We start from the raw sequence: 25,131 nt of genomic DNA, 5'->3' as shown, positions 1-25,131 counted from the left end.
AAATACAAAGGAGAAAAAGGAAAAGACGGTTAAAAAAATATAAGCCACTCCTAACTCAATACAAGTTTCACCAATGTTCTATTTTTATTCCAAAGCACTTCCAAAAGTTGTGGTCATCAGAGAACCTGTAATGCCAAAGTAGTGATGGACTCCTTTCTCGATCTAAAACTGTCTTCCAGTTTCTTGAGAGCTTCTATTCCTACCACTGAAAAGAAAAAATGTAACATTTAAGGAAGAGGTGTTTTTTATTTTTTAATGCTATTGAAAATAGAAAATTTAAATAGCTGGGGGAAAAAATACAAAGGTAGCAGCATGTTGACCGAGACTTAAAACTGTAAGAGAAGTGTAGCAGTGTGACAGTCAAAGAGGAAGCTGGAAAGAGCCTGTAAGAAAGCAGGTCAGCTACACAGGCAGGTTAAAGGGTTTCCTGCCACTGAAGAACTGACCCATTTTTTCTTTTTTTCAAAGAGTGGTATCTCTTATCAGTGTCCTTTTTTTCTCCATTTCGGCTTGATATTACTATTTCCTTTCATGTAATGTTAATGTTGTGATATAAAAATCTATTATTAGTGATAAATCAATTTTTCTTCCTCTCTCCACCAGCTCCCCCCTACCCCCAATCTAAGTCTCGAAGACAAGTCTGGACCAATTTCTCCATCCTGCCTCTGGCAGCAGACTGTAGCATTTCAGATCCTCCACCAAGTCCCGGCTGCTTCAAAGGAAAAATCCTACTTTCTTCAGTTAAGATCATAAGAAATATAGGGGGAGGGGGTCAGCTCTGTTTGGACATAATTACACTTCATCAAAAGAAGCTTTCTTCATCTTCCATGCGTGAAAAGTCTGCAAGCAGTTAAGTCTGTCTCTTTTTTTTAAATATAAAAATTGCTATTTGGGAAACCAGCCAAAACTCAGAAAGCCAATATAGTAAAACAGTGCACACCCTTTGTTTCTCTTTGAAGTTTCTTAAATAAATATGTTGAGGGTTTACAAAGTACACTATCACTTTGCCATAGTTCCTACTCAAATTGATCAGAGAAAAGTTATGCAGCATCTATATAATACAAAAGCAAGATAAATGAAAACACTAGCTTGCATCTGTAAAGTAAAATAAAGTATAGCGCCTGGTCTTTTAAATACCAAAATTCATTACTCTAGATCAAAACAAAGTAATATTACATAAGAAGAAAATGTAATTCAGAGCATACAGGTAAATCATCATGTTCAAATTTTTCTTGATTCTTACTAGAAGAAAGAGAAACTTTCATTGTACTGTGGGCCTGCACCAGTAACTGAGAAAGAAAAAAAAAAAAAAAGAATGCACACACGTACACACTTCACACCTAATCAGTCAATAGTGAGATACGATGTGTGTTTTTTTTTCTTTTAATGAACGTGAACTAAACCTGATGCAGAGATAACCCCTTAAGTTTTGATTCTACCAGAGGCTCTGAGCCTCATTTTAGTTCAGACCTTTCAGTGACAGTATCTCATTAGCATGCATCATTTTTTTAAGTTAAAAGTACAACTTCTTGGCCCTATTCCTAGAAAGTAAACTAAAACTACTCATCGGAAACAGGCTTGCTTAAATTTCCCTTATCAACTTTTTACAATGGTAATAATTTGACATCTGATCCAAACTAAAGTGCAGTTATTGGACATGGTTTAAAAATTGATGTCTCTCATTTCCTAATTCAAACTTGGGTTGAAGTAATTCCATAGGTCTTTATAATTTATTTCACCCACGTTCCAAAGGGGTCTATTTTCTATCTTCTTATCGAAATACTTAAAAATGGAAATATTAGATTCAATAAATAAATAAATGAACATAATACTTCTAATGACTGACTATTAAAAGTCTCTCTACAGAATAAGTAAATAAAAGCCAAAATACTGGTTTCCTTAGAGGCTTTTTAAAAAAACATTAACCCCTTTTATGAAACAGCTATGAAAACCCTAAAAGGGGTTATTTTCTGTTTTACGATCTTTTGAAGGATTCCTAATATTTGAATGGGGTGGAAACTCTTAACTAATGTGGAAATATTTAGAGTCCTGATCATTCATCTGTCTAGGCAACTTTATGTAGTCATTCTAACATAAGTAACATATTATTCACTTATTCAAATGAAAGGCCTCTGTAAAAAAAAACCGTAATTTTTAAATAGGTTCTTATAGGAGTAAATTAAATCATATAGAGGTAACGTGTGTGATTAGTGAAGAGCATTATGCTAGCTGCCCTTGCTACAACTTACAGCAAAACTGATATTACCAGGAAATTGATCCAATGCAGTTCCTTTTTTCTTTCCCTTTTGCCACTGAATCTGCTCAGTTACTTGGCTCCCTAAAACTCATAACTGGAACCTCCAACTGTTCTTCCCTCTACCTTATATGCTCATACACAGTGGAACTGGTTCTTCTGAAAACATTGTTTGAATTTTCGATATCATAAAAGAAAATGAAAAAGGCCTGAGCACTCACTAAAACACTCAACTTCATCTGGATGGATTTAAATAAAACCTTCAGTAACTCTATTCAGTAGAAGGTGCTGATTTGTATACAGACTAGCCTACATTTCATCCGAGGATCCTAATGTGTTTAGTCCATTATCAGTATTAAAAATCAGAGACCTACCTCGTCCACTCCGGCCCACAAATCTCAGATCGTTGAACCTTGCTACTTGGTTTTTCATAACAGCAGAGGCATTTCGGAGCTCAGCAGAATAATTTTCATCGTTACCCGCCATGACAGTAACCACAGTCCCATCTGGTACCTCTCCGAGGGCTACCACCTACATAAAACAGGAAACACAGCAGCAATAATGGCACCTCAGAAAAGCGTAAAAACTGAGACTACATTCTCACTGTAAATGATGCATCTCATCAGTACTCAGGGCTCTAGGCCCGTCCTGGCAGACAGGAACGAAGCGTCTGCACATGGGTTAGGATGCCACTTCAAACAGACCAATGTTTCAGGGTCCACCCATTTCAAAGGCAGGCAGAAGTTCCCTTCATTTGTTGTTGGATTCTTCACAGCATACATGTACATTTTTATTAAATCCCCATGTTAAGTTGTCCATAGGAATTACGCCGCAGAAGGAAAGCTGATGCCCCCCATCTGCAGACTGCATAGCACATAATAAGGCACCGCCTGTCTGCAGCCTGGAGCGCCCTGAGGTGTGGGCAGCTCTATGGGAGAAGACAGTTAGGGGAAACCTTAGAGCTCCTGGCTACAAAGAAGCCTAAATATGGTGAGGTATCCAGAACTACATTTCATCTCCTTACTGTGGGCTGGATACTCAACTGTCAATCACACTGCAAATAATTACTGAATGCTCGCTCTTCAGTGGACCCAGCAGAATGTGTAAAGCCATCCAGAAGTTTAAAGTCTAGGTACAGAATAGACATATATAACAGTCTGAAAATGATCACTGACAAATGAGTGGTATCGACAGAAAATACACCCCTGGCCAAACTTCTGTCTTGTTCCATCTGCCATCTTGGAATGACACACTTGCCTCCTTATCTTCAACAGTTAACCTGCAGCGGATTAACTCGGGAAAGTCAGGATCCAGAACAAACAGCCTCTGAGGCTAATAAACCTTTTCCCTGCTGCAAGGCAAGGGATCACACTTTGAACCAGGGTCGGCTAATTCGCAAAATGGGTGCCTCTGATGAGCAATGTTGGTGCAGTGTCTCTGCTGTCATGTACAAAACGCACTATTCTTAATCCATTACCACGGCCCTGCCCCTTGACATCCTTTCTCTTGACTAACTGCCAGGCTCCTGGAACATTCAGATGATTTCCATCTCTCCCTCATTCGACTTCCAGATGCCCTTGCGGTGACTAAGCAATGGCTCCAGCTACAGTAGCCCACTCCTCTCCAACGACAAGACCCATGTGTGCTTGCCTATCTGGCAAGTATTACCCTCAGCCTTCTACTCCTAGTGCTGCTCCCTCCTTTGTCAACAATTCCACAAGGCAAACCTAAGCCTTTAATTCATGCTCCCAGTACAATTTGTACATAACTCTCATTAAATCAGATTTCTTATCGTGTGATGAAACAGACACTATCACTATATTCTAGGTGCATTTCTCCCACCCATGAACCCTAGCCCAATGCCCCTCCTCTCCACCCTCTGCTCGAGCCAGGGAAACAGCCAAACAAATAATAACAACAACAACAACAAAAACTTGTCAATATTTTCTCTATCTTTCCTTTTCTCTTAGGCTGTTTCTCTGTTCCAGTCCTTCTTTAGTACTTTGTTATTCAAAGTGCTAAAATCCTAAAATGTTCCCTAAAGTATAGAACCCACTTCTGTAGCATGCCACTGTACTCAGATGCTCCTCATTTAAATGTCCACGTAGGAATGATCTGTCTACTCCTTTTGATACACTAGCCCAAAGCGGTGAGGCTCACGCATAGGTGTCAAGACTATATTAGGTTGGAAGCTACATGAAGGAAGGGCCTTCATCTGTCTTGCTCACCACCATATGCCCAGCTCCCAAAGCAGTGCCTGGCACATAGTAAGAGATCGATAAATATTTGAAATAAATAAGTGAAAGGGCACCACTTCCACTGCCAGTCGTCGGTGAGAGAACCAGTTAAAGGTTGAGTCAGCAAACCCCGCTAGCAGCAATATGCCCTGGCTCCAAACTCATTTTCTGACACCTTTTTTCGTCTCAGAGGAGAAGGAATCATGCCGACGATCCTTTACCCAGAATATACGGTTACTCTGTTCAATCTGAGAAGTCTCCCGGGTCCAGGGTAAATCCCTTGAGAACACAACTTCCTTCCTGCGTCCCTCATCTAGTGCCTCGAGGGGCTACTGAACACAGGTAATGCTCTGCCCCTGATGGAGGCCAGGCACATTTCAACTTTTTGAATCCACCATGCCAAGAATGTGCACATTTAAAAAATACTGAAATAACTGACTCTGTTTGCCAGTATTCATCTGAATGTTTGACATTTTTTACACTCAGCATATTGTGCTTTTAACACCTGCTGTGTGGCTTTCTATGTCAAAGTAAATATGGAACCAGTAAGCGTATTAATGAAGGCAGAAAAGTTGTACTGTTTAGAAGAGAATTAATGCACCAAAAATCAAGAGGCCCCACTTCTTCCCCACCTCTGTTACACATCTGCTATGATCTCAAGTAACTTCATCTCCCAGAGCCACAGTTTTCCAATATAAATTGGAAATCATTTTTTAAAGTCTATAATGTAGTAGACACTATATAAGTATTGAGAATAAATGTAACGATGTACTTTTTATAAGATGAGGAGGCTAATTTCTGCTCCAAGTCGGCTGTGTGCTAAACATAGGCTTTTACTTATAAGCATCCTAAAAGGGTCCAATTGAATATGTAATTCTGCACTTTATGGCCTGAGATGATCTGGGGGGTTGCTGAGAGATACAAGAAGACTGCCGATGGGTCACACTCCCAGCTGGCTAAATTTCAGGGGGAAAAAAGTGAAGAAATCTGCCCCAATATAAAGATTTTTAAGAGCTCTGGGACATTATTATTTTACTGCATATTTTTAACATAATGGATTTTTTTTTAGCTAGAAGAAAAGGAAAATTGATTCAATATGGGAAAATATGAAAGAAAAGTTCCCTAAGAGTGAAATACATAAATCTATTTTTCTTTGCTTAAGCAGCATAATAATGGGCTATATTAAATATTGGAATATTTTACATATTACATTTAATAACAAAACAAATAGGTAATCACAAATTGTGTGTCTTCTACAAGGCTTACAATTTGGCTTGGGAAAAAAAAGCTAACTAACAAGATATAGTGACAACTTTTCCTGTTACGGCTGAATTCTATTTTAATAGCTAAATATATTGGTTTTTTTCTGCTATTCACTCTACCAAATCAGATTGCCTAATGTTTTTCTGAGGGGGAAAGAGAGGGAGGGGGCTAAAGAGGACTGTATTTGACTTTATATCAATCAGAAGTATAATTATACGTTTGAGTGTTTAAAGAAAAAAAGTAGATCTCTGTAGCTAAAAAGTTTCCCTTGGAGATTCTCAACTGTGTTTATCTAAAAAAGAAAAAAAAAAAAAAAACCAAAAGAATCAAGAATTTTTTACACACTTCATCTGTACGGAACCCAAGCAATGAAAAACATTTTCAGGGGTAGAGAGCAGTCAAAAATCGCCTTTTAACTAGTGAGGAGTTAGCACGCATTAAAATTTGTTTCCATATTACCCAATACAAAAAGTTCTGTTCTGCAAAGAATAATTTGTGATGAAACCATAACAGCTACTTTTCTAGGTGCTTTTAAAATATAAAATTGACAAATTCCAGAAACTTCACAGGGCAGAGGGAAGTAATTTTGTGTCCTGGCATTTCAGACTAGAGAAAGAAGTTCCTTTATTTCGTGCACCTCGCTATAACTAGCATTTAAATCACATGATATGTAGCTTGTGCAAAATAAAGTAAACGGATACTTAACTCTAGAAATGCTATTGAAATTTTTTATGAGACTCCCTATGACTAAATCTGTGAATTATTCTGAAAGAGGAGCAATGGAGAATTAACTCAGACTCTTAAAATTGTTTCTGTGGTCTTATTATATTAAATTTAAATTGCCTATGACATTTCCATGGACAGAAGACTAGTCTTAACCAATCAGTTACTCTTACAGACCAGTATCACTTGGCACATTGTACTTGTAGCAAAATTGAAATGTAATTATTTTTCAAGATAAAACTCGATCAAATCTTTCTTTGGAATAAAAAGAAAGGTAAGGGCATACTTGCAAAAAGGAAGTTTTAGTCCTTTGGTAATTATTTAAAGATAACTTTAAATAAACTATCAACAAGTTTCACAAACATTAGAGTTACTTCTTAGAATCTAACCTAGAATTTAGAAAAACCAGACTGAATTATAGAGCAAAGAATAAATACAATATAAAAATATCATTTCATAATTTTAAAATATATGTCAAAGAGAAATTTGGTGGAAATTATTTCAGTTTAAGCCAGGAATTATACACCATTTAGCAAGCTGGTTTAGATCATCTGACAATGGATATCCTGGAATTTTGAAAGGATGCAAACAAACAGCAATGTCAATGGAGAGAAAATAATGAAGGCTATCTTCCCATGCCTGTTTTCAAATACAAGTTTTCTAAAAATTTATTTATTTATTTTCCATCTAAAATTGTTTCCAGTGTCTTACCAGTAAGTTTTATACATTCAATCCTAAAATGTTTATCTTTACATAATTTGCATTGCATTTAAAGGCATGACACAAAAATGTGTCTGTCTTCACACAACTTGAAATCTATTCCAGTTTACACAATTTTGCACAGCAATTCATAGTAGGTTTTGTAAAGTATAAACAGGTTTAATAACCTGTTTTTCTTTGTTTAGGTATAATTCCATTCAAAAAGACACAAACATAAAATGTGATCATTAAATATGTAAGGAAAATACAAATCATTATGTCAAATACTAGCTGCATACTTGTTTACGAAGAGAAAAATGGCCAATGATGTTGAAAAAATTATTTTCAAATAGAAATTGCTCCATCATTTTGAAACCATGCTTATGACAAATACTGAAAGGTATCATTAAACATACAGAATTAACTATGAGCAATAGATCATATATCTAAAAATGCGTTTTCTTTCCTTAACATTGCCAGAAAAACATATGATTCTGGTAAATATATAGTCCAGTGTTCTCTAACTTAAAACAGTGCAACAGTCTTGCACTACTTTTAGCTTTCAAACATACATCTGGACTTAAAATTTCTGCACAGTGTTTCAGCTTGAAGCTATTTAAAGCAACGGAGTTATGAACCCTGAACACCAGGCTTCAGGGTGGAAATGCTGACAGACCTCTAAGGACAGGGTGCTACTGGATGCAGGGCTAACATGTTCTCTCTCCACTGTTTCTACCTGACCATTAACTAATGAGCTGAATTTGCAAACTGCTTTTTCATCACTGCAATTACCTAGGACAGAAAGGGCCAGGGATCCTCTAATAGTATGCCTTAACTATTTTAAGCTTTCAGTGAGATACATCTGAGACAAATGTTAAAAATATTATTTCCATTTCCTTGACACCTGGGAGGACTGAACATTTCAAAACTGCAGAACTTTGTTAAAAATATAACGCTAATAAACAACTTTACATATTTTAAAGTATACCAGTTGTTTTTGCACTTTTACATGCGAGAGTATAAATGAATTCGGTATTCTTGTATAATCCCAAAACAAAATCAGGTGAACAGCACTAATATGTGACGTGTCTTAATACACTATATCGCCAGTATCATTTTGAAGCACTGTTTTAAGTTAATATATCAAAACACAGTCTACTGAATTCATTTCTCATTCTCTGCACTGCTGAGCTCAGTGCCACAGACATAAAATATGGGTTCAATAAATATTATATTGATTTGAATGCCAGACTTCTCAACAATTAAGTTCTGTATGTGTGTTTTGAAATATATGTACCTATCTGATATCTACCCAACAACACGATAATTTACTTTGTGCATAGCTCTAAATATGATAGCCAAAGAGCTGTCACCACTTTTAAAACTGAGACTTCTTCATATTACTTCTTCATTGCAGATGTATTTGATTATGTTGCAAGAGTGTACAAAGTCTACGGCTTGCAGGCTTTTATCTCGAAAGTAAGGTAAAAAGCGGTTGTTTCTACTAACATTCAGATGAAAACAAACAAAAAAAGCTGTTCTCAAAATCTGGATGTTCCAAATATCTACACATCTTTTTCAGCAGAGACAAAAATTCAATACTGACGATCTTAGCTATCACCTGCTATTTGAATTTTGTTAAACACAGGTGTGGGGAAGGGAAAACATGAAAGTCAAGTTTTAGGTTAAATCAATTTATCTTTCAATTAATATGAATTAAAATATTCAATTTAATATGGCTGTGTGTTACCAATGGTTTTGCTGACTGGTTAAAAGTAAAATTACTCTGTAACTAATGGTAAGTAGGATTAATAGCAGAAAAAGCAATTGATTTTCAAAATAATTTTAAAAGGGTGGTAGTGAGAAAAATCTAAAGATTTTTAAGAATTCCTAAGAACAACTCAAACTAAATCGCATTCTATCTTTATGCCAAAAACATCCTTTCTAGCTCAAAATCAGTTCAGCACCATAAATTTAAGAGAATGGTTCAAGACATTTATACCTTAAACATGTTTAGCAGAACAAACATAACAGAGAACATCAAACATTTAAATGATACCTTTAAAAACGTCAGCACCTATCCTTATATTTTTACATATCCCAACTTGTGGCATTTTATATATAAAATATCTACTTATTTGTATTATTTGCTGTTTCCACCTAGGTTTTATGTTTGTGTTTTGAGGGGTTGGGGGGTAGGGGTAGAAACAAATTTCCACGCTCACTTAAGGCTAATTAGAAAATTTTGGGCTCTTGGAAGATGAACATTGTAAAAGATATTTCTCAAATGAAAATCCTAATTTCTGCGATTCACATTTATTCTGAGCTTTTCATATTTCAAGGAAGAAAACCCTAACCTACAAAATGGATGGTTATAAAAGGAGAAATAGGACGGTTAAAACACACACACACACACACACACACACACACACACACACACACACACACACACGTTTCTTGAGCCAACTGCAAAATGAAACTTGCCCCAGAATGCAACATCCCTTTTCCATAACAATTCATTCTGATTTCTGTTCTGATATAAGACATTGCGAGATAATCAGTTCTAATTGACCTGGACTCTTCTTTCTTTCCACCCCACCCACACACGGAATATGAATAGGTGCGTGGAGGTGGGGGGTGGGGGGTGATCCACAACTGGGAACTGCCAGTGGCCCGTGGGAGTTTGGCCCCAGGGTCCACAAGGGAGGAACTGGCACAATTTTTCACCCCCTTCAGCAAGGCCTGCCTTACCCTGCTCTCCACAGATCCCAGAGCCCAGGGGACCCAGGCCCACCGTCCCGGGCTCAGAGACGAGACCGGGCCGGAAGCGTCTTTCTGGGAGCGCTCTTCTCCCGGGCGGGCTCACCTCCATCCCGGGCGCCCAGTCCCGCCAGGGAGGACGGCCCGGGATCCCATTTCCCCAACAACTCCGAGCGCTCTCGGCCCTGGGGGCTCTGCGAGGGGGCGAGGGCTGCCAGCGGATCCCCCTTGCACTACGGAGACCCATCCGGCTCCTGAGAGAGGGCCCGGACGCCGCACTCTCAACCTGCCGAGCCGCTGCCCGCGACTCCGGCTGCTGACACCCGCCCTCAAACTAACGGGCCCGGACGGGCGGAGGAGGCCGCGGGGCGCGCGGAGGGCGCTCTCCGGCCCCGGGGTCACTCCCTCCGCTCCCAGGTCACGGGCCCGAGCCTCCCACAGCCTTGCAGAAGCGGGAGGGACCTTTGGAATCTGAGTCCTTAAAAGTGAGAATAAGACGAATTGCACCATGTCACCTCAGTTTTCAATGCGGGCGAGCCGAAGACATTTCACAGGTTTCCCTTCTCCCTCTGAGGCGCGGCGACGCGAGGAGCCGGGTCCCCGTGAAGAGGCGGCCCGAGCCCCCGCCCCCTCCTCTGGCCCGCGACGCCTTGCACCGAGGGTCCGGCGCCCGGGACTCCCGGGCTCCCCCGCCTCGGGAAGCGCGGCGACCCCGGCGGCCCCGCCTTCCTCCCGGTAGCGGGAACGGGCGCCGGTCTACAGGCAGAGAAAACGCCCCCGTCTTGTCTCCTCCTCACACGCTCCCCGAGTCGCTAGGTTTGCCCGGGACCCTCTCGGACACGGTCAGGCGGCCCACGCGCCTCAGCCGGCACCCTGAGCCCCGCCCCAAGCGCGAACGCCCGGAGCCGGCACCCCACGAACACCGGCCCCCGAGCCTGGGAGGGGCCGGGGCCGCTAAGGTTCAAGCGGGTCAGAGAAGGGGGCGCCGAGACGGGCGGAGGGCATTCGGCTGGGAGGCCGGGGAGGGGCGGCGCGGCAGCCCGCGGTGCGGGGTCCGCGGGGATGCGGGGGAGGGGGACGCGGGAGTCTCGGGAGAGAATGCCGGGGATCCTGGCCCCGGGGGAGTGGGGGCGGGGTGGAGCAAGTCCGGGCGGCAGCGCCAAGAGTGGGCACCGGGGGGCTCCTGGGGGAGGGGAGACGGCTCAGAGGAGTGGGTCAGAATGTTGGCCTGGAGGCTCAAGGGGACAGGGGGTGAGGTGGTGGCCAAGGGCACAGGTGGGAGAGGGTAGGATCTGCGCGGGGTCACTACGCTCGGAGCTCGCTGGGGGATCCGGAGGAAGAGGGCCAGACGGTGGTCCCTCGAGTCAGAACCACCAAAGTAGGAGCCTTGGAGGCCGTCCGGGTTCGGGGCCTCAGCTCCCGCAGGCATGGAGATGCCGGCGGGCAGGTCCCGCGGCGCTCCGCCGGGGGCGGGGGGCGGGGGGCGGCCGCAGCTTCTTACCTTGAAGGCCACGGGCAGGGTCTTGTTGCAGCGCCAGTGCGAGGGCAGCACGGAGCACAGGAAGTTGGGGCTGTCGGTGCGGACGAGTTCGGCCGGGTGGTCAGCGATGATCTCCACCATGGTGCGGTTGTCGTGCGGCGGCCGCAACCGGGGCACAGCGGCCGCCGCTGCCGCCGCCGCTGCCGCCGCCGCTGCCGCCGCCGCCGCCTCCTGCTGCTGTTGCTGCTGCTGCTGCTGCTGTTGCTGCTGCTGCTGCTGCTGCTGCTGTTGCGCAGCCACCACCGGGCTCACGTCGCTCATCTTGCCGGGCTGCAGGCTGCTGGAGGGGGGGCTGAAGCGCCGGCTGGTGCTCGGATCTACGGGAATACGCATCACAACAGCCACAAGTTAGCGAAGTGGCCGGGGGAGGGGGAGGAGGGTGGAAATGAGGGGCGAGGAGGAGGAAATTGGGGGGGTGGAGGCGAGACGGGGGAAAGGGGATGGAGGTGATGGGGCTGAAGAGGTGAGAAATCAAGTTCGATGAAGCCGACTGCCGGGCGGAGTCTGACGCGGGCCAGCGGTGGCGGTGCGAAGCAATTGGGTTGGCGGGTGGGGAGACCCGGGAGGCGCAGATCTTGCCGGAGCCTTTGGAACACCCAGGGTGGCAGCTGCGAACGGGCACCAGGATGTGTTTGGCCCGGGGAGGCGAGAGGCTTCAGTTTGCAGCAGCTTGGAGTGGGGTCCCTTGGGGCACTGCGTCCTGGGTGCGCTGGCGCCCCCTCCCAGTTCGAGTCCGGCGGTGGAGCGGAGTGGGTTCAGCAGTCCAGCCCCGAGGCCAGCATCGCCGCGCGCTGCCCGCCACCGCCACGCCGCCCCGCGCGCAGCTACCCAGCTGCAGGCGTTCGAGCCGCCGCCCGCCCGCCCGCGCCGCCGCTGCCTCCTCCGCGGCGGCCGCCGCTCCCCCCGCGCCGGCTGCACACTCAGATTCCTCCCGCGGCGGCTGCCAGCCCGGCTCCCCGGCTCCGCTCCTTCCTTTCCCTTCTCTTCTCGCCCTCTCACCGCCACCTCCTTGCATCCACTCCCTCCTGCTCTTTGCAAAATGTCCCCTGACCCTCGCGCTTCGAGGTGTCAGGAGGTAAGTCGCGGGCAGCGGATCTTGGGGCAACGGATCTCGAGCCTGCGAATCGCAGCCGCTGCCGCCGCCCGCCGGCCGCGGGAAGGAGCCCCCGGGACGCCGCGCTCAGCTTCCGAAGCCCAGAGAGGCGGCCCCGGTCTAGGGGGATCTCGCCTGGTCGCGTCCTCTTGCTTCTCGCCTCCTCCCCCCAGGACAAGGAACCCCCTCTTGGTCGGAGGAGGTTGAAGCTGAGACGCCAGAGAGCCGCCGGCTGATCTGACTGTCGTTATTTTTCGTTGTAACTTCAGGAGAGGAGGAAGGAAAATTCTTGAGCGTCTGTGCTGACTTCTCAGCACTCTTCACCCTTCCCCCACCCACCCCCCCACCTCTGCCGGAGCTGCTCCCGAGGAGAAAAAAGATTTTGCAGGGTTTGGGTGTTTTTTTGTGTTAAGTGACATCAAAAAATGAGGATGGAGCGGACACTTGTCAAAATAGTTTTTAGAAACTCAAGAGAGCGGCTGGACACTTTTTTCTTCTGTATTCAAACTTGTCGTTCCTAGAGAACAAGGATGAGTTTTTTTTTAAGGACTAGAAAACTGTCAGCTTGATGATTAAAATAAGTTGCAAAAACTCTCGCTGAGGGAAAACCCCAGAAGTTTTCCACGAATTTCAGCCTTTTATTAAACCTATTCTGTATCTAAAACTAGATCTAATGTCTTAACTTTCTCCCCCACCACTCCCGGGGAGAAATATAAAAATACAAAATAAAATATTCAAAATGCTTCTATGGCTATTTATTTATGTATTTATTTCCCAATGTGGGTTAAAAAAGCGACTTTGGATCCCCCAAAAAGTTGTGGTTGAGAGGATGAAGGAGCGCGGGAAAAAAACGGCAGTTTTACCTAAAATGTGGTTTTTGGAGGCTGGGATTTCTAATGATTAGGTTTTTGTGGTTTATATAGACACGACTCTGGCTAAGGCGATCATTACGCTGATGAGAGTCAGAAGCACGTGGGTGTCTCCGACCAGCCTCAAACTCTGAGCCTTCAAAACAAATAAAACAATGTGCGGCGCCCGCAGAAGCCGGGAAATCCGCTTGAGGCTATTGCACCCCTGAGAAGGGGGTACAGGGCCGTTTCCCCTCCTCGTCGTGTACCGCTACGTTCCTTGCTGTCAATCTCCTTTAAACCTCGCAAAGCTTGAAAACGTGTTTGCAGAAAGAATCATCATTTGCCATAGTCTCAAAGATTCCTAACAGGGTCGCTGACACTACACAGTAGTAAGTGATTTTACAAAAGTGAAAATGTATAATGCCTCCTGTTCGGAGTTCTCAGGAAGAAAGATAGTTGAGTCATCATTCACCTCCCTCCTCCCATCTTACTTAAATCAATTCACGGACCCATTAATTGGTGTTTTTATTGCTCTGCTCAAATGCCTCTCTCACCCTGGTAGCGACCTGCCACGACCCTCCCCCCCGGTTTTTAAAGCGTTGCTTCCACTCGCCGAGCCGGCGCTTGGGGGTCTGCACCTTTGAAGGGACCTGGAAGAGCTTCGAGAGCGTGGGAAGTGCGGAAGAGGGGACCTGGTGCCTGTCACGGACTCTGGAACCCATTTCAAGCTCAGGGTGAACTTGGAGGGCGGTAGTTGCATGACCTGGGGACAGGGAATGCCCTCCAAATAGATGCGACGGCGACTTCCAATCGTGGGAGCGGAGGCCGGGGGCGGGGGTGGCTAGCGGAGCGCCCTCGCGGGGCTAAGGATGGGGTTCTGGGGACATTGCTCTGTCCTTCCTCTTTGGGGCTTAATTTTTACCTTCCCTTTCCCCATTCACAACTCCACGCCTCCCTCGTCTGGCTTTTCCTTTCCCACTTTTCTCTCCACGTTCCCGCCTCTCCTCAAAACCTCTACAGACGCCAGCCTCCACGCCGCGCCCCTCTCGCCTCCTCGGCCTTCCCACGGCCGCCTGCCACCATCGGTGACGCATTCTTCATCACCCTCTATGACACCCCCTCCCCAACTTACTCCTCGCCCCCAGCCTACTGGCCTCCGAACCCTGGCGCGCCCGGAATGCGAGAACCTACTTAACCCCACCGACTTGATGCGCAGCGAGGAACGGAGCTGTCTCCTGCGCCTGCGATTTTTAATTATCTTTTCGGTCACAGGGGAGAGCTCTAACCCCGGGCACCGGCGCGCAGCCGGCGCGCACCAGGGTTGGGTCTTCCCCAGCCGCACGCGGCAGACCAGCGAAGGGAAGCCAGGCTTACCTTTCATAGAGCGAGAGAGAAAACTGCATCATTAATTTCCTACCTTTCACATTCCCCTCCCACTTACTCACATGCGCTGGAACACACATTCTTCACACATCCCCACACTTACACATATAAATACACATATACAACTTACACACACACACACGGCTTTTTTTTTTTTTTTTGTGGTCTTTTAGCGGGGCAGCGCTTTATTTCAGACACATTGTACCTCAGTCTATCAAAGATCTCTGACTTGTTTTGTTGAGTTTTTCCATCTGTAGGGGCTGCGAAGGAGGAGAGAAGTTACTGGAAGCTGATTGTTTCTGTGGTCAAAGAGATAAAAATTCCGTAACTACCATCGTAGGTGTTACGCCGCCTTCTCTGGGATCGTGCTTCTCCCGCGAAATCCACAGAACCGAGAACTACCAGAAAATGTGGAGACGCTAAGTAACAGTCAGTATTTCAAATATGGGCGACCAGACGGGCTTTTCTGAATCAGAAATTATAGGGCAGTTGAATTTAAGTAATTATCTTGGGGACTTTTCCTCTTTCTTTCTCCATCTCTGTTTTGTCCATTCTTTGCTTTACTCGGTAGATAGCAGAATATGCAGGCCTCAATGCTTGGATACTTTGGGGATTTTAAGGGCCATTTTAATCAATGGCGAATTATTTATTTTAATTAATCATATCCGGTAATTCAGCTTTATAGCCTTCCTTGGACATCCTCCCGCCATTTCACATTTCAGTGGAGCTAGTATAAGCAGCTCTTGGAAGTTACTAGTCTTGGATCCCTTAAAATATCCTACAGTTATTTATAATGTGGAAATGAAATTTTCCACTGAATACCCTAACAACGTTTCAGGTATCTGGCACAGCCGATTTTCAGTCTCCTTTCAAAAATATCCTCTTGCTGAACATTCACACTTTCAACTGGAACTGGCTGAGCCTGGAACTGATGATGTCTTGGCTCAGAGTATTATACTTAAAGGAAGAAAACATTTTTACAGACCCTTAAACCAAACCTCTCCTTGTAATAGTAGGCACAGAGGAAAACTGTGAAATTTTACATATGTGTGTTTTGTGCTATACTTTGCAAGATCTCACTCTTGGGCTTAGATTTTTTTCTACCCCAAAATGTGCAGAACAATTCATCCACTAGGTTCCTTTTCAGAAGTATGCCTGTTTTCTGTTGTATATTATGGCAGAAAAAAAGAACATATCTTTTTCTGAAAATGTGGCTACTCTGGAAAATACAGGCATAATTTTCCCCTCCATCTCTTTTAACGTTTAATATAGCTGTTTAGTAACAACACCTGGAAAGTCTGACTTTCCAGACAAATAAAATGAGATGTTTATCTAGTCAGAGAATTGAACTCCCCAAACTGGGACCAGAACCATGCTTCTTTCATTCAGGTTTCATCTTCTAACTATGAAATTATTTCATTTTTTTTCTTGATGGGAAGTGAAAAAGTCACTATGAAATCTTACAACAGTTTTCAATGGAACAGCTAATAAAGCGGGACAACCTTTCAGACGTGCATTGGAAAATCATGGACATACTGATGATCCCTCAAGTCTTGCACGGTTGTCTGGGTAAACTTTATACACAGAACCACCTTTAGAGCGTTTTCCTTCAGACTGTGATTGAGTGAAAGTCCCCCAGCCCTTGTAGAAGTAGCACTACCACCAGATCAGAAGTTGTCATACTAGAGCCCATAGGCCAGATCTTGCCTGATGCCTGTTTTTGTATAACCCACAAGTTAAGAATTTTTTTTTTTTTTGCATTTTCAAATAGTTGGGAAAAATTAAGAGACGAATAATATTCATGACATGCAAATCTGATATAAATTCAAATTTCAGTGTCCACAACATTTTATGGGAACACAACTCTATTCATTGGATTAGGTATTGTCTGTAGCTTCCTTGGTGTAAAACAGCAGAATGTGTAGTTGTGAAAAAGATTGGATGACCTGAAAAGTCTAAAATAGTTAATACCCAGCTTTTCACAGAAAATTTTGCCAGTCCCTGCCCTGAAGAGCAAAGGCTGGGATGCAGGATCCTGGCAGAATGGGACAACATTGTCCTTCCTAGTGGGAGCACATTAACTGCATAGATGAGAAAAGAGTAAAGAAACTTTCATGCAGTCTGAACAGGAGAGAAATAGGTAAGGCTGAAACAGGTTTATTCCATCTGTTTTACAGATGATTACATAAGAAACATAAATGAGCTTCCCAAGAATCTTTGGGTATTCAGTATTTTCACAAGTCCCATTTATGCTTTTAAGATGGTTAGCTTAATAACTCAAGAGATCCCAACGCTTTCTGACATATTTTTATTTTAATTTTTATATGGTTAAATACTGTATGATTTATTTTAAGCTCACTAAATTTTTCCCTTTGCCAGTGGACCTATAATAATTTGCATGGCTGTAACAAGAGATGAAGTGTTTGTAGTGGAGGGCTTAGCATCATAAACCCTTCCTTGTTGTTCTAGTTAACATTCCCATGGGCCATGTTCAGGCATTTATAAGAGAGTGCAGCATTGTCATAAAAAGGCTGACGCTCGCCATGTGATCTTTCAGAACCACATTTATATCTTGTACTAATTGTACTTGTAAACACACCTTTCTAATTGTACTTCAGGAATGGCGCTGACTAAAGTGGTACATGTTGTGTTTGACTAAAATATCAGCTTACTAAATGACACCCTATTGACCTGAGGCAACCAATGTGATTTCTAAAAAGAGTCTAATTTCTTACCCAAGAGTCAGAGGAATAAAACTCATTTTCCCAAATCAGCCCTTTAGTATTTTGGTGTTGGCAGTTGTCCTATGTCGGTGGCAGTGATCTCTGGGAAGTAGTGGAATATTATATGTAAAAGTTTACAGAGGTCTGTGATGAAACATCTAAGAACACCCTAAAAGGAAATGTTTCCCATAGCAATTTAACCATTCTTTATTGATGTGCTTGCATATTACGTTCAAGGACACAAAGGAAGGTTGCTCTCCAATTCTAATCCACACTGCCTAGAATTCTAAAGTTTCACTTTAGACATTGGGATGGTGGCCTGAACCGCTTGTCCCCTCTCTACACCCTGCCATCAGGGTGAGAAATGTAAATTATAATAGACTCAGTCCCTACAACAAAGTACAAAATCAGCATTTGTGCAGTGTGAGAAATTTGAATTACCAACTAGAGACGTAGGAAACATAGAAGAGAAAAACAGTGCAACTCGGTTCTATTAGCTGCAATCTTGGAGAATGCCAGTTCTAGGTCACCATCCTAAGTGGTTTGTTCCTCTTATTTCATACTCAGAAACTCTTCCTCCAGAGTTTTCCCCCAGGATTTCCTGAACTAGACTTTTCTCAGAGAAAGCACTTTCGTTTTCCCATCTCACCATGATCAAGTTCTATAAACAATGATTCTTCTATCTTCTTTGACTTCAAATGATTCTCCAGAATTATTACTATTCCACTGAATTATCTTTTTGTTGGGCGGGATCTGTTCATCGCATTCCTACAAGTCACTATTTTTCTTCCGTAGTGCTGCCAGTTAGCAACTTCTTGCCTCTCAGGTCCAAATTCATCTTTTTACCTTCTTTGTGAAAAATGGAATTGGGTCCTTTAAATATTTCTCCTTACCAGCTGGCATTGATGGTTTGTCAGTAGGGGGCATTGGAGAAAGTTACAGAGGAAAAGGGCTTTGGTTCCCTAGTGTTCAACACAGCAGGTTGCTACAACCCAGCAAGTGTAGCTTCTCCAGCTCCTGGCTCCTACAGTGCACACACTTACAGCTTCCACTGGACCCAGCTGCTGCAGCAAGATTGGTTTCTCCAGTGCCAGGCTCCTGCTGTGCACAGCCAGCTGCCACTACCACCCAGGATTTTCCCCCAGCACCCTCCACCTTTGACTGTGTTGTAGCAGTGTGCCTCTGGTAAGTAAGACACCTATTTGTAAACAGCTTTCCTGAGCACCCTAGAGGGAAGATTTCCAGCAAATTCCACCAATGTAACTTGTCTGCCATCCAGGGAGTCAAGGCTATGCTCCCCCAATAAGATTTGTATCTCAGCCGAAGGGGAGGAAAGGGGAGGCTCTATTTCAGTCCTGAGGGCAGTGGATGCTCTTATTCCTATAGTCTCTGGAGTTCTCTTCTTCCTAGCCAATTCTTTGTTACGCCAACCCATTTTTATAGTCAACAATTCTTTATATTAAACTTTCCTTGTTAAAAATTACTGTGTGGTCTCTCTTTCCTCATTGTTCTCAGACTGATATATAAGAATTAAAAAATTTTTTGGCCCCCATGATGTACTTGTTCATAGTGTTTTCCATTTGAGGTCATTCCATTTGGGTCATTATAAGGTGAGCATTTCCAACATTACATCACATCTATTAAATGATTTGTCTCTACCTGAGAGGTATAAGTGGATACTTAGAAGACAGATTCTTAAGAAGTTAGGGAGAGAGTGGAGGTAAAATTGGTCAATATTCCCCCACGCCCAGAGTCCTTTTGACATCTCCCATGAAATCCCGTAGTCCACACTTCAGTTAAAATACACACAAAGGAGGTGCCAAGATGGCGGGGTGGAAAGACTTATAGCTCGCTCTCTCCCACAAATACACCAAGAACTACATCTACAACCCCAATGAATCGCACGAAACACCTACTGAACTCTGGCAGAGTATCTCTCACTTCGAAATACAGGAGGATTCTCAAAAAATCCGGTAAGAGAAAAAAAGAAAAAAATCAGTGTGAGACTGGCCCTGCAGGGAGGTAGGGACAAATGAAGGAAGGCACCCTCATGCTGGGACGTCCCCTCTCCAGCTGGGAGGTCAGCAAGGACAGAAGCGGAGCTTCTGAGGCCTGGGGGAGAAAAGGGTAGCCACTTGGCAGACAAAACTGGCACAGAGGGTCCCTGCTATCCCCAGCCCTAGACACGAGCCAGCAGGGACATGCCAGGACTGGCTGCTGGAGATTGGTGGGGAGCCGGGGAGAGGGCTGGGGCCCACTGCACAGAGGCAGCCTGGAGGGTGGTGTGAGTTCTGGCTGGGGGGGGGTGTGCGGAACAGAACAGCCTGGGACCCCCATAAAAAAGCACCACTGCTGGTGTGTGTGGTGGGGAGGGGCACAGCACAGCACGCCACTGCCGCTTTGTCCGTTTGGCTCTATTGGCATATTCTCGCGAGAAAGGAGGTGGGGCTTGGTCATAGTCAACACTGCTGCGCAGAGGCGGGGCTGAAAGCTGAATCCATACCCAGGAGCCCTGCAAATTCTTAGGTGGGACTGAGATCTGTTTACAGACCCAGGCAGAGAGGGCAGATTTGCTCTCTCTGGACCCTTTGTGGACTAGTACCTCTGGGAGAGTAGGCAATGAGCACATTTCTGGCTCATGGCTGGGGTTAGTACCGGTATTTACAACAGGTTAGTGTACAGTACTCTACCCAGAGGTGTGCCGACACTCTGGCACACCAGGGATTCAGGTATGTGACCACATGCTCACTATGGTGGGCTCTAGTGTCCTGACTTTGGTGGATCTGTGCTGTTGGTTCCTCGGGCCCAGAACCTGGGGGACATCAGAGTGGGTGGCCAATATTCCTGCAGCTAAGGTAGGGACAAAGGCAGTGTCAACAAAGAGTACTATCTAAGCCCATATACCAAGTGACAGACAACATCACAGAGGGCACTTCCCAGTGGACATCTCCTGCAGAGTTATACTCAGCAACTCTCCTTCCTAGCTGAAGTGCTTCAACCCTGCTTGCCACACACCACAGCTCAGAAACGGGTCTAGAAGCCTCTTATTCCAGCAACAGGGGAGCAGACCTGGCCCCCATCAAGGTTGTGATAGCCACGGAACAAAAAAGGAGGCTCTGCTGAACAACGACAATCAGGGTAGACTGTGATCACCACCACACCAACCATACCCCCAATCAAAGGGATAACAACCAACACACATGGAAAAAAGATGTAGCAACCATCCATACTAACAGCCCTCAAAACAAAATTATTAGATGCACACAGTCTACACAGGAATACTCCCACTTTAAATAAAAACAATCAAACAAAAAAAAACCCAGCCCTTTAAGACCAAAGTAGCTAACTGATATTCCTAAATCCATAAAGCCAGAGAAATATAAGTAAAATGAAGAAGCAGAGGATCCATTCCCAATTAAAAGAATAATAGAAGTCCCCTAAAAGAACAAGCAATAAGATGGACTTTGATATCAAATGAGATAGATCATGACTTCAAAAAAGAAATGATAAAAGCACTGAAGGGAGTAAGAGAGACTATGAATAGAGACAGAGAATACTATAAAAAGGAAATAGAAACTATAAAGAGCAGCTAATTAAAAACAAAAGTCAATGGCTGAGATAAGAGCCTAGCTAAAGGTAATCAAAAGCAGATCAGATAATGCAGAGGAACGAATAAGTAATTTAGAATACAGTATAACAGAAATCACCCAATCAGAACAGCAGACAGAAAAGCAAGTAAAAACCAATGAAAGCAATATAAGGGACCTGTGGGATAATATAAAGCATACCAACCTACACATAATAGGGGTCCCAGAAGAAGAAAGAGAAAAGGGGATTGAAAAGATATTTGAAGAAATCATAACTGAAAACTTTCCAAACCTAAAGAAGGAAACAGATATCTAAGTACAGGATGCACAAAGGGTTCCAAATAAGAAGAACCCAAACAGACCTACACCAAGACATATAATTAACATGGCCAAAGTTAAAGGTAAAGAAATTATTCAAAAGGTAGCAAGAGAAAAACAAAGAGTTAGTTACAAGGGAACCCCCATAAAGCTTTCAGCTGATTTCTCTGCACAAACACTGTTGGCCAAAAGGAATGGCAAGATACATTCAAACTCCTGAGTGAGAAAAAGCTGCAACCTAGGATACTCTATCTGGCAAGACTATCTATCCTTTAGAGTAGGAGAGATAAAGAATTTCACAGACAAGCAAAACCTAAAAATATTCAGCAGTACTAAACCTATCCTAAAAGAAACATTGAAAGGTCTACTCTAAATAGAAAAGGAGCAGAAAGCTATAGAAACAAGAAAACCATGATTGAAAATGCAATAACTACAATGAGTTGCAAGGGAATAAACATGAAGATGTGAGGGGAAAAAAAGGACATCAAAATCATAAAAGGTAAGAGAGGGAAGCAAGAAAATATAGATTTTTTCTTTTTTTTTCTTCATTATTTTTAGGATGTGTTTGAGCCTACATGACTACCAATCTAAAGCAAACAGTATTGTAAGGGGTTAACATACTTGAAAAGCAGAATAACCACAGATCAGAAGCATATAATAGAGTCACAAAAATAAAAAAGAAACCAAGCTAATACAAAAGAAAATTATCAAACCAGGAAAATACCATATGATATCACTTATATGTGGAATCTAAAAAAAAAAAAAAAAAAAAAAAAAGCCAAACGAACTTGTCTGCAGAACAGAAACAGACTTATAGACATAGAAAACAAACTTATGGTTACCAGAGGGGAGAGGGTGGGAAGGGATAGATTGGGAGTTCAAGATTTACAGATACTAATTAATATATATAAAGTACATGAGCAGGTTCATACTGTATAGTGCGGAGAACTATATTCAATATCTTGTGGTAACTTACGGTGAAAAAGAATATGAAAACAAATATATGTATGTTCATGTATGACTGAAGCATTATGCTATACATCAGAAATTGACACAACATTGTAAACTGACTGTACTTCAATAAAAATATATATAAATCAAAAAAATATATACACAAATAAAACCACAGGCAAAAATTCCAGAGCTGCTATATGTCTAGCTGATAAAAAGCCAGGATGGGGCAAAGGGTGTAGCTCAGTGGTAGAGTGCATGCTTAGCATACACAAGGTCCTGGGTTCAATTCCTCAGTACCTCCATTAAATAAATAAACAAACAAATAAATAAATAGAATGAAATGAAATGAAATGAAAAGTAAAAAAAAAAAAAAAAGAAGAAGAAGAAGAAGAAGAAAGAACCAGGAAGGTGGGTAGATAGATATCATGCAGGATCTGAAAAGCAAATTGCTACCACCCAGGAAAGGCAGGGAGCTGGATTCGATGATGCTATCTTATTGTACTTGAGATCAGAGATTAGGCAATGCTATGGTTCTCCAGAAAATAAATCAGAGAAACATTGAATGAAACAAAATAAACAGACTTAGTACTGCCAATTTTCTCCCAGCTTTTAGTGTGCTGTATGCATCTTGAATCTCCATGAGAAGAAACTAGAATACACTGTTTCCCAAATTTACTTAATTATTGCTTCTGAGCGAATTTAAAGGTCTTTGAAGTATTTTTAGAAAATACGGAGCTAAATCAAAGTGGAAAAAAAATGTGTGGGAACATTAAAGGGACCATCCCGTCTAGAAGGGAATACTGTAATGCAGTGGGGGAATAAAGTTGGCGAGGCTGCTTATAGCTAGGTCGCAGATGGCCTTGGTACCGTAATTCCTACCTTTGTACACATTTACAAGAGGGAGAAGTTTCAGTCTGCTTCTAGAAGCCGTGCTCTTGGTCCTTATTCCACTATTCCAGCCCAATTCACCCTTCTCGGTCTGAACAGGAGAGTTGAATGGAGGCTTCTCTGAGCAAAGCCAGGAGAAAGGTGAGGCAGAAGAGCCTGCAAAGGCAGGAGCCAGTCCTATCTTTATTTAAAGTTTAGATACTTCACTCATCATGGATCTTTTGGTATTAAATTTGATTTTTAAGACTACTGCATTGAAATGTTATTTTGAATAATGAGTTTCTTAGAATGCCCTTAAATTTTGCATTCAAGGCCAGTGCCTCAGTTAATTTCATCCTAATCCTAATCCTAGCTCAGTGGGGATACAGAATTTAACAGAGTGATTTCCTGATCTCCCTGCTTTGTCACCACCTTTCCTTTTTAAAATATATTAGCAAATATAAATACAAATTGTAATAACTCCATATTTTCCCACAAAAGAATAATACATTTCATAACTTTCAAAAACCTAACTGAGGTCTCAACAGCAGATATAACAGAAGAGTGGCCTTCAATAATATAATAATATGTAAGAGTAACTCCATGTTTGTGTTTACCTCATTGTCATACTCTGGCAACAAAAATACAAATCATACGCTCTTTATGACACAAGTTGAAAGAGGGAAAGATGTACCTTCTTTGCTGTTTAACTTTGTTTTAGGAGAACTATCATCAATTTAAAAAAAAATTTTAAATGTATTTAATTGAAGTATAGTCAGTTTATTATGTTGTGTCAATTTCTGGTGAACAGCATAATATTTCAGTCTTACATGTACATAGACTTTCCATATTCTTTTACATTCAGTTTTATTTAAATTAAATATGTTGCAAACACAAAACACTTAGAGCCTGTTATCTTTCATTTCCATAAATATATCTTTGGTGTTAAATTCATTTGATTCTTTTCATAAATTAAATGGATTCCATTATCTAATCTTTACAGGGGTTTTATAAGAGACAATTCCTACTAGTGCCACTGCGGCAGAAATAAACTTTCACCAGAGTGTAAAAAATGGTAAGACATTAAAAAAAAAAACTTATTTGACCACTGTTCTTTCCTCTGTCAATACAGTTTTTTTTTTCTGTTAATTCACATCTTTGCCTGGAGAATATATTTATTTCTATTTCTTAAGTAAAATCTTTAGCTTTCTGTAGTTTTTGATGACCAGGTTTGAGGCTTAACCATGTTGTGTTGATTCTTAGAATTTCTGAAACAGGAATTTCTCACATGCCTTAAAATCAAACTTTATACTTGTCTCATCCTAGAAAGTCTTAATTAGGATTTTGACTTCAACATTTAGGTCAGATTAATATGTACGTGGCTCATCAACAATTCTAAAATCCTATTGGATGATTTCTCATTATTGTCAAGTAAAACAGAAACTGATGAAACGTTCCAGATCTTCACTCATTTACCTAGTTTAAAGCTTATTTTTCTCCAAGATTGTTGAAAACATGGGTTGTATCTAGTAGTTTCATAGCCTTTTTTCTGTTTTTAACTTACTTCACTGCTGTTTATCCTTATTGAAGGGGATTATTACAGTGTACCCATAACTGTAAATGTAGAAACTAGTTGAGGTGTTAAAATTTATTATATATTGTCATTCAGGATTTAATCATGGCTTCTCTGATGTTGGTGGTATAGGTTCATACAAAAATAAATATCTTTTGCAGAGGTATCTGTGATAGAACAAATTGTGTGGTGAGGGGTTATAGCTCTGTAGTAGACTGCATGCTTGGTGTGCATAAGGTCCTGGGTTCAATCCCCAGAGCCCTTATTAAGTGGAAAAAAAATTTTTAATAACAATTAAAAAAATCT

The 25,131-nt window shown here is 42.6% G+C and overlaps 1 protein-coding gene across 4 annotated transcripts in view; it reads right to left on the bottom strand.

The window, feature by feature from the left end:
* Positions 1 to 25,131, bottom strand: part of RUNX2 (RUNX family transcription factor 2) — a 222,535-nt gene that overhangs the window by 127,790 nt on the left and 69,614 nt on the right. For 3 of the 4 annotated variants that reach the window (XM_032463183.1, XM_032463184.1, XM_032463186.1), the window contains exons 3-4: positions 11,438 to 11,793; positions 2,629 to 2,785 (exon numbers count right to left, since the gene is read on the bottom strand). In XM_032463183.1, the coding sequence (XP_032319074.1) occupies positions 2,629 to 2,785; positions 11,438 to 11,793 (513 nt within the window). Of the gene's footprint in view, positions 1 to 2,628; positions 2,786 to 11,437; positions 11,847 to 25,131 lie in introns of those variants that run through there. The other variant, XM_032463185.1, reaches the window with a different exon arrangement.

This window comes from Camelus ferus, chromosome 20, assembly GCF_009834535.1.
Source record: "Camelus ferus isolate YT-003-E chromosome 20, BCGSAC_Cfer_1.0, whole genome shotgun sequence".
In the NCBI taxonomy this organism is placed as follows: domain Eukaryota; kingdom Metazoa; phylum Chordata; class Mammalia; order Artiodactyla; family Camelidae; genus Camelus; species Camelus ferus.
Note: the sequence above shows the minus strand (reverse complement) of the source record. Positions and strands in the feature narration are given on the sequence as shown.